Below are 10,537 nucleotides of genomic sequence, written 5' to 3' on the forward strand. Positions count from 1 at the left end.
GATATAGTGAATGCGGGGTCCGGGGAGACCAGATATAGTGAATGCGGGGTTCGGGGAGATTAGATATAGTGAATGCAGGGCCAATATGAGGCAGATAGATACAAACTGTAGGAGAGCTACAGGTTCAGGTCTGGTTACTGACCTGCACCATGCAATAGAAATAAGATATACCTGTGCTAAAATCCAAACAGTCTATATATGTACAGTATATAACCCATCAGGTGCTAAAGGGGTGTGACCACATGTTTAAACTAAAAATTCTGACTAAACTCTCTGCGCGTTTCTTAAACCTCCTTTCTAGCAAACTTTGCACAAAAACAGGGATTTTTAGTTTACATACATTGCAATATATGTTTAAGCCGGCCAACTACGTCAAAGTAATCCCTCTCTGGCCAGTCCCTAATCTACGCTGCAAAGTACTTGCTTATAGCATACTTATTTATTTTTTACAGGTACTTATATAGGGCCGTCAATTATGCAGCGATTTTACATATAACTTTAAATACATGCGCTAATGTGACAAATCATATACAGTATGCCAAAATAGAATAAAATATGTTGCCGCTGTTCCTAAAGTGAAAAACACTTTAAATAATAATAAATCAATAATACAGCGCAAACAATGCTTAAATGTGAAATAGTGAAAAAGTCCCCAACAAACTGTCCTTCAAAGAGATTTTTCTGTTGCAGGTGAAATGCGAAAAATTAGAATATGGTGCAAAAGGTCATTTATTTCAGTGCAGCAACTTAAAAGGTGAAACTAATATATGAGATAGACTCATTACATGCAAAGCAAGATAGTTCAAGCCGTGATTTGTCATCATTGCGATGATTATGGCTTACAGCTCATGAAATACATTACTGAAATAAATGAACTTTTCCACGATATTCTAATTTTTTGAGTTTCGGACCCCTGCAAATCATGGAGGGGTCTGAAATTCACATTGTAGGTCCATTCCCACTCTGAGAGACAGAATTGAAAAACAAAATTCAGGAAATCACATTGTATGATTTTTAAAGAATTTATTTGTCTTGCACTGCTGAACATAAGTATTTGAACACCTGAGAAAATCAGTGTTATTATTTGGTACAGAAGCCTTTGTCTGCAATTACAGAGGTCAGACGTTTCCTGTAGTTCTTGACCAGGTTTGCACACACTGCAACAGTGATTTTGGCCCACTCCTCCACACAGATCTCCTCTAGATCTGTCAGGTTTTGGGGCTGGTCTCATCTGACCACATGACTTTCCCCCATGCCTCCTCTGGATCATCCAGATGGTCATTGGCAAACCTCAGACAGGCTTGGACATGTGATGACTTGAGCAGGGGAACCTTCCGTGCAATGCATGATTTGAAACCATGACGGCGTAGTGTTCTACCGACAGTGACCTTTGAAACTGTGGTCCCAGCTCTCTTCATGTCATTGACCAGCTCCTCCCTTGTAGTTCTGGGCTGATTCCTCACCTTTCTTATCATCAGTGATACCCCACGAGGTGAGACCCCAGTCCGAGGGAGACTGACAGTCATCTTTAGCCTTTTCCATTTTCTAACAATTGCTCCAACAGTTGATCTATTTTCACCAAGCTGGTTGTCAATTGCCCCGTAGCCCTTTCCAGCCTTGTGGAGGTCCACAATTTTGTCTCTGGTGTCTTTTGACAGCTCTTTGGTCTCGCCCATGGTAGTAGGCGTCTCACTGACTGTGGGGTAGACAGGTATCTTTAAAGAGCTCAGACAGGTGCTACTACGTTAGATTAATGAGTGGAGTAGAGGTGGACCTTTTAAAGGCACAGTAACAGGTATTTGAGACCCAGAATTCTTGCTGTTTCTTAGGTGTTCAAATACTTATGTTCAGCAGTGCAAGACAAATACATTCTTTAAAAAACATACAATGTGATTTCCTGAAATTTTTGTTTTAATTCTGTCTCCCAGAGTGGAAATGCACCTACAATGTGAATTTCAGACCCCTCCATGATATCTAAGTAGGAGAACTTGCAAAATCGCGGGGTGTTCAAATACTTCTGTTCCTCACTGTATATCCAACAAAAGATATCCTTTATATCAAAGAGACATCCTCTATATCCAGCAAAGAGACATCCTCTATATCCAGCAAGGGATATCACCCATATCCAGTAAGGGATATCACCCATATCCAGCAAAGGATATCACCCATATCCAGCAAGGCATATCACCCATATCCAGCAAGGGATATCACCCATATCCAGCAAAGGATATCACCCATATCCAGCAAGGCATATCACCCATATCCAGCAAGGCATATCACCCATATCCAGCAAAGAATATCACCCGTATCCATCAAGGGATATCACCCATATCCATCAAGGGATATCACCCATATCCATCAAGGGATATCACCCATATCCAGCAAAGGATATCACCCATATCCAGCAAGGGATATCACCCATAGCCAGCAAGGGATATCACCCATAGCCAGCAAGGGATATCACCCGTATCCATCAAGGGATATCACCCATATCCAGAAAAGGATATCACCCATATCCATCAAGGGATATCACCCATATCCAGCAAAGGATATCACCCACATCCATCAAGGGATATCACCCATATCCATCAAGAGATATCACCCATATCCATCAAGGGATATCACCCATATCCAGCAAAGGATATCACCCATATCCAGCAAAGAGACATCCTCTATATCCGGCAAGGGATATCACCCATATCCGGCAAGGGATATCACCCATATCCGGCAAGGGATACCACCCATATCCGGCAAGGGATATCACCCATAGCCGGCAAGGGACATCACCCATAGCCGGCAAGGGACATCACCCATAGCCAGCAAGGGACATCACCCATAGCCAGCAAGGGACATCACCCATAGCCAGCAAGGGACATCACCCATAGCCAGCAAGGGACATCACCCATAGCCAGCAAGGGACATCACCCATAGCCAGCAAGGCATATCACCCATATCCAGCAAGGCATATCACCCATATCCATCAAGGGAAATCACCCATATCCATCAAGGGATATCACCCATATCCATCAAGGGATATCACCCATATCCATCAAGGGATATCACCCATATCCATCAAGGGATATCACCCATATCCAGCAAAGGATATCACCCATATCCATCAAGGGATATCACCCATATCCATCAAGGGATATCACCCATATCCATCAAGGGATATCACCCATATCCAGCAAAGGATATCACCCATATCCAGCAAAGAGACATCCTCTATATCCGGCAAGGGATATCACCCATATTCGGCAAGGGATATCACCCATATCCGGCAAGGGATACCACCCATATCCGGCAAGGGATATCACCCATAGCCGGCAAGGGACATCACCCATAGCCGGCAAGGGACATCACCCATAGCCAGCAAGGGACATCACCCATAGCCAGCAAGGGACATCACCCATAGCCAGCAAGGGACATCACCCATAGCCAGCAAGGGACATCACCCATAGCCAGCAAGGGACATCACCCATAGCCAGCAAGGGACATCACCCATAGCCAGCAAGGCATATCACCCATATCCAGCAAGGCATATCACCCATATCCATCAAGGGAAATCACCCATATCCATCAAGGGATATCACCCATATCCATCAAGGGATATCACCCATATCCATCAAGGGATAGCACCCATATCCAGCAAAGGATATCACCCATATCCATCAAGGGATATCACCCATATCCATCAAGGGATATCACCCATATCCATCAAGGGATATCACCCATATCCAGCAAAGGATATCACCCATATCCAGCAAAGAGACATCCTCCATATCCAGCAAGGGATATCACCCATAGCCAGCAAGGGAAATCACCCATAGCCAGCAAGGGAAATCACCCATAGCCAGCAAGGTAAATCACCCATAGCCAGCAAGGGAAATCACCCATAGCCAGCAAGGTAAATCACCCATAGCCGGCAAGGGATATCACCCATATCCGGCAAGGGATATCACCCATAGCCGGCAAGGGACATCACCCATAGCCGGCAAGGGACATCACCCATAGCCGGCAAGGGACATCACCCATAGCCGGCAAGGGACATCACCCATAGCCAGCAAGGGACATCACCCATAGCCAGCAAGGGACATCACCCATAGCCAGCAAGGGACATCACCCATAGCCAGCAAGGGACATCACCCATAGCCAGCAAGGGACATCACCCATAGCCAGCAAGGGACATCACCCATAGCCAGCAAGGGACATCACCCATAGCCAGCAAGGGACATCACCCATAGCCAGCAAGGGACATCACCCATAGCCAGCAAGGGACATCACCCATAGCCAGCAAGGGACATCACCCATAGCCAGCAAGGGATATCACCCATAGACAGCAAGGGATATCACCCATAGCCAGCAAGGGATATCACCCATAGCCAGCAAGGGATATCACCCATAGCCAGCAAGGGATATCACCCATAGCCAGCAAGGGATATCACCCATAGCCAGCAAGGGATATCACCCATAGCCAGCAAGGGATATCACCCATAGCCAGCAAGGGATATCACCCATAGCCAGCAAGGGATATCACCCATAGCCAGCAAGGGATATCACCCATAGCCAGCAAGGGATATCACCCATAGCCAGCAAGGGATATCACCCATAGCCAGCAAGGGATATCACCCATAGCCAGCAAGGGATATCACCCATAGCCAGCAAGGGATATCACCCATAGCCAGCAAGGGATATCACCCATAGCCAGCAAGGGATATCACCCATAGCCAGCAAAGAGACATCCTCCATATCCAGCAAGGGAAATCACCCATAGCCAGCAAGGGAAATCACCCATAGCCAGCAAGGGAAATCACCCATAGCCAGCAAGGGATATAACCCATAGCCAGCAAAGAGACATCCTCCATAGCCAGCAAGGGATATCACCCATAGCCAGCAAGGGATATCTCCCATAGCCAGCAAGGGATATCACCCATAGCCAGCAAGGGATATCACCCATAGCCAGCAAGGGATATCACCCATAGCCAGCAAGGGATATCACCCATAGCCAGCAAGGGATATCACCCATAGCCAGCAAGGGATATCACCCATAGCCAGCAAGGGATATCACCCATATCCAGCAAGGGATTTTAACCATATCAAGCAAAGATATATCCTCTATATCCAGCAAGGGATATCACCCATATCCAACAAAGATATATCACACATATCCAGCAAGGGATATCACACATATCCAGCAAGGGATATCACACATATCCAGCAAGGGATATCACCCATATCCAGCAAGGGATATCACCCATATCCAGCAAGGGATATCACCCATATCCAGCAAGGGATATCACCCATATCCAGCAAGGGATATCACCCATATCCAGCAAGGGATATCACCCATATCCAGCAAGGGATATCACCCATATCCAGCAAGGGATATCACCCATATCCAGCAAGGGATATCACCCATATCCAGCAAGGGATATCACCCATATCCAGTAAGGGATATCACCCATATCCAGCAAGGGATATCACCCATATCCAGCAAGGGATATCACCCATATCCAGCAAGGGATATCACCCATAGCCAGCAAGGGATATCACCCATATCCAGCAAGGGATTTTAACCATATCAAGCAAAGATATATCCTCTATATCCAGCAAGGGATATCACCCATATCCAGCAAGGGATTTTACCCATATCCAACAAAGATATATCACACATATCCAGCAAGGGATATCACACATATCCAGCAAGGGATATCACCCATATCCAGCAAGGGATATCACCCATATCCAGCAAGGGATATCACCCATATCCAGCAAGGGATATCACCCATATCCAGCAAGGGATATCACCCATATCCAGCAAGGGATATCACCCATATCCAGCAAGGGATATCACCCATATCCAGCAAGGGATATCACCCATATCCAGCAAGGGATATCACCCATATCCAGCAAGGGATATCACCCATATCCAGCAAGGGATATCACCCATATCCAGCAAGGGATATCACCCATATCCAGCAAAGAGTCATCCTCCATATCCAGCAAGTGATATCCCCTATATCCAGCAAGGGATATCACCCTTATCCAGCAAGGGATATCACCCATATCCAGCAAAGAGACATACTCAATATCCAGCAAGTGATATCACCCATATCCAGCAAGGGATATCACCCATATCCAGCAAAGAGACATACTCAATATCCAGCAAGGGATATCACCCACATCCAGCAAGGGATATCACCCACATCCAGCAAGGGATATCACCCATATCCAGCAAGGGATTTCACCCATATCCAGCAATGGATATCACCCATATCCAGCAAAGAGACATCCTCCATATCTAGCAAGAGACATTACTTATATCCAGCAAGGGATATCACCCATATCCAGTAAGGGATATCACCCATATCCAGTAAGGGATATCACCCATATCCAGCAAAGGATATCACCCATATCCAGCAAAGAGACATACTCTATATCCAGCAAGGGATATCACCCATATCCAGCAAGGGATATCACCCATATCCAGCAAGGGATATCACCCATATCCAGTAAGGGATATCACCCATATCCAGCAAAGAGTCATCCTCCATATCCAGCAAGTGATATCCCCTATATCCAGCAAGGGATATCACCCATATCCAGCAAAGAGACATACTCAATATCCAGCAAGTGATATCACCCATATCCAGCAAGGGATATCACCCATATCCAGCAAGGAGACATCCTCCATATCCAGCAAAGAGACATCCTCCATATCCAGCAAGTGATATCCCCTATATCCAGCAAGGGATATCACCCATATCCAGCAAGGGATATCACCCATATCCTGCAAGGGATATCACCCATATCCAGCAAAGAGACATACTCAATATCCAGCAAGTGATATCACCCATATCCAGCAAGGGATATCACCCATATCCAGCAAAGAGACATCCTCCATATCCAGCAAGTGATATCCCCTATATCCAGCAAGTGATATCCCCTATATCCAGCAAGGGATATCACCCATATCCAGCAAGGGATATCACCCATATCCAGCAAAGGGACATACTCAATATCCAGCAAGTGATATCACCCATATCCAGCAAGGGATATCACCCATATCCAGCAAAGAGACATCCTCCATATCCAGCAAGTGATATCCCCTATATCCAGCAAGGGATATCACCCATATCCAGGAACAGACTAACAGACTAAAATATCTAATCTTTAGCTCCTGCTTTCTGATTGTTTCTTCCGCTTCCCATTGTTTATCTTTTGTTTTCTGTCGTGAGATCTTCTCTGTGCCGCAGCCACTGTTCTTTCATTTTCTTTTCCTTTCTTTTTGCTTCCTCCTCTTTCAATCTCTCCATCATTCTCCAATCACTTTCTTCAATTCTCTTCTGTTCTTCTCTCTTCTTCTCTGCTTGTCTCCTTGTAGCCTCCTTTTTCCTGCGATCTTCTTCCAGACGCTTCTCCTCCTCTTCTTTTTTCTTTTCCCATCTTTTCCCCTCTCCAGCTCTGAGTCTGTCCATCATTTTCTGTACCTCTTCTTCCCTTTTCTTCCGGTTTTTTCTCATCTCCTCTGCTCTTTTGCATATATCCTCCTCTCTTTTGCGATCTAGATCCAGCCGCTTCTTCTCTTCTTCTTTCCTGTTTTCCCATCTCTGGGCCTGCCCAGCTCTGAATTTGTCCATCATTTTCTGTTCCTCTTCTTCCTTTTTCTTCCGTTCTTCTTTCCTTTCCTCTGCTTTTCTCCTTTTAACCTCCTCTCCCTTGCGAACTTGGTCCTGCTGCTCCTCCCCTTCTCTTTTTTTGTATTCCCATCTTATCGCCTGCTTTTCTCTGAGTCTGACCATTGTTTTCTGCTCCCTTTCTTCCCTTTCCTTCCGTTCTTCTCTCTTCTCCTCTCCTTTTCTCCATTTATCCTCCTCTATCTTGCGATCCTCTTCCAGCAGGTGATCCTCTTCTTTTTTTGTGTTTTCCCATCTTCTGGCCTCCCTATCTATGAATCTGCCCAGCCTTCTCTGATCCTCTCCTTCCTTTTTCTTCTCTGCTTTTCTCTTCTCCTCTGCTTCTTTCCATTCAGCATCTTCCCTCCTGTAACCTTCCTCCAGCCACTTCTCCTCATCTCTTTGCCTCTGCCTCTCCACTTCCATCTCTCTGGTTTTTGCCTCCATATATCTTAAACTTTCCTCCCTTCTCTTCTCCTCTTCTCTTTCCTTTCTCTTCTGTACTTCTCTTGTCTTCCTCAAATTAGCTAACTCCTGCTTGAAATATTCTTCCTGCTGCTTCTCCTCTTCTCTTTTTCTTTTTTCCCATTTTACCGCCCCCTCATCTCTGAGTTCCTCCATCTTCCTCAGTACCCCTTCCTCTCTACGGTTCTGTTCTTCTTTCCTCTCCGTTGCTTTTCTCCAATGAGCTTCCTCCCTCTTGCGATTTTCTTCCATCTGCTTCTTCTCTTCTGTTTTTTTGCGTTCCCATTTTCTTGCCTCATCATCTCTGAGTTTTTCCATCATTCTCTGTTCCTCTTTTTCCTTTCTCTTCTGATCTCGTCTCTTCATCTCTGCTGTTAACCACTTAGCCTCCTCCCTCCTTCGAACTTCTTCCTGCTGCTGCCTCTCTTCTATTATTTTGTTTTCCCATTTTCTCTTCTCATCCTCTCGGAGTTTGTCCATCTTTTTCTGTTCCTCCTTTTTCTTTCTCCTCTGTTCTGCTTGTCTCTTTTCCTCTGTTTTTTTCCAATTCTCTTCCTCCCTCTTGCGAAATTCTTCCAGCTGCTTCTCCTCTTCTCTTCTTTTGTTTTGCCAATTTCTCGCCTCCTCCTCTCTGATTTTATCCATCATTCTCCGTTCTTCCTCCTCCTTTCTCTTCTGTTCTTCTCTCTTTTGCTCTGCTTTTCTCCAATTAGCTTCCTCCTTCCTGCGAATTTCATCCATCCGCTGCATGTCTTCTATTTTTTTGTTTTCCCATTTTCTCTCCTCCTCCTCTCGGAGTTTTTCCATCTTTTTCTGTTCCTCCTCTTTCTTTCTCCTCTGTTCTGCTTTTCTCTTTTCCTCTGTTTTTTTCCATTTCGCTTCCTCCCTCTTGCAAAATTCTTCCTCTTCTCTTTGTTTGTTTTGCCACTTTCTCTCCTCCTCCTCTCTGATTATATCCACCATTCTCTGTTCCTCCTCCTCCTTTCTCTTCTGTTCTTCTCTCTTTAGCACTGCTGTTATCCAATTCGCTCCCTCCCTCCTGCGAATGTCATCCATCCGCTGCGTGTCTCGTGCTTTTTTGTTTTCACATTTTCTCTCCACCTCCTCTCTTTTTTCCTTCCTTCTCTGTTCCTCCACCTCTCTTTTTTCCTTCCTTCTCTGTTCCTCCGCCTCTCTTTTTTCCCTCCCTCTCTGTTCCTCCTCCTCCTTTCTCTTCTTCTCCATCATCTTCTGCTCTAATTCCATCTTTTCCACCTTCCTTTTCCTGCGTTCTTCTTCATACCACCTCTTCCTCCCTTTCCTCAGTTCTTCCCACATAATATCTTCCTGAACTCGGAAGCAAGATGTTGTGCGCTTCACCTATAAATGAAAACAAAGCGATTAGTGGACGTTCAGATTTACATTACATTGGCAGTAATTTGGATTTTGTTTTATATGGTTGATTATATAATTGTGACGTTTCTGTAGAATATTTTCATCTGCATCACATAAAGCCAAAGCCTTTTGTTCTAGTCTATAGATAGTATAGGGAAGGGTTACAACCCCTATGAAGTTATTTTTTTTTCTGTGTCCAGGAGATTTCCCATCATTTCTTGTCCTAGAGATGCAACAGGAAATGTGAGGAAATCTCTCTAATGTGAATGTAATTCCCTTCTTAGTTGTCACAGGAGTGGGTGTCTCTATTGGAAGATTTTCCTTCACCAATTGCCCAGAATGTTTGGATTAGCACTCCTCAGCGGCAACACAGATCACAAGAAGAAATCAACACGGCATCTAACTTCTCACCCCTCTATCCAAAAATAAAAGACGCCTTTACATATACTTTTAAAGGACAGTTTACCCAAAAACAAAAATGCAATATATTGCATATGGACAGTCCTTACATGTTATGGCTGCATTAGTTTTCATTTTTCAGCCTAAGACGATTTTTAGCAAATACAGAAAATATCTGCTGATCTTGCCGAAAAATGCTGCAAATAGACAGCATTACCAAGGTTATCCTTCTTCTGAAAACTGTTAATTTCCCCCCATGTAATTTATAGAAGAACAGAGGCAGACGTGTTTGTAGTCCCAACTGCGTGGCAGCCGTGACTTCTTGTATAGATACAGTGGAGGAGTCAGGGCTGCTGCTGGAAAGCACAGGGACCCATACAGCCGACCTGACAGGGACCCCCAAATAAACTCTGTTTACTAGGCTTCAGTTACGAATGAACACAGTGAGTGATCAACGCCGAGCACTCATTGTGTTTATTCAGGAAAGGAATGGGCTGGTAAATGTGGTATTCATCGGACCCTTCCCCTGCTCTCCATCCTGAAAGTTCCTATTAGGATCCTATTGCGTGCTTATAGCTGCTGGTGGTAAGGAGAGGAGAGAAGCTGGCAGCATTGTGGGGGTA

The 10,537-nt window shown here is 45.0% G+C and overlaps 1 protein-coding gene across 1 annotated transcript; it reads right to left on the reverse strand.

The window, feature by feature from the left end:
• Window positions 1–7,184: 7,184 nt before the first annotated feature.
• LOC149434623 (uncharacterized) lies at window positions 7,185–8,621 on the reverse strand. Its single transcript, XM_089663577.1, has one exon. The coding sequence runs from the start codon at window positions 8,619–8,621 to the stop codon at window positions 7,215–7,217; it is 1,407 nt and encodes a 468-aa protein (XP_089519703.1). The 3' UTR covers window positions 7,185–7,214.
• Window positions 8,622–10,537: the final 1,916 nt, after the last annotated feature.

Source organism: Staurois parvus, unplaced genomic scaffold (assembly GCF_062004578.1).
Source record: "Staurois parvus isolate SC_StPar_1 unplaced genomic scaffold, SC_StPar_1.0 ptg001723l, whole genome shotgun sequence".
NCBI lineage: Eukaryota > Metazoa > Chordata > Amphibia > Anura > Ranidae > Staurois > Staurois parvus.

Excerpts from the sequence above, each read along its gene's own strand:
- LOC149434623 (XM_089663577.1), bottom strand. The coding sequence starts at position 8,621 with ATGGACAAACTCCGAGAGGATGAGAAGAGAAAATGGGAAAACAAAATA.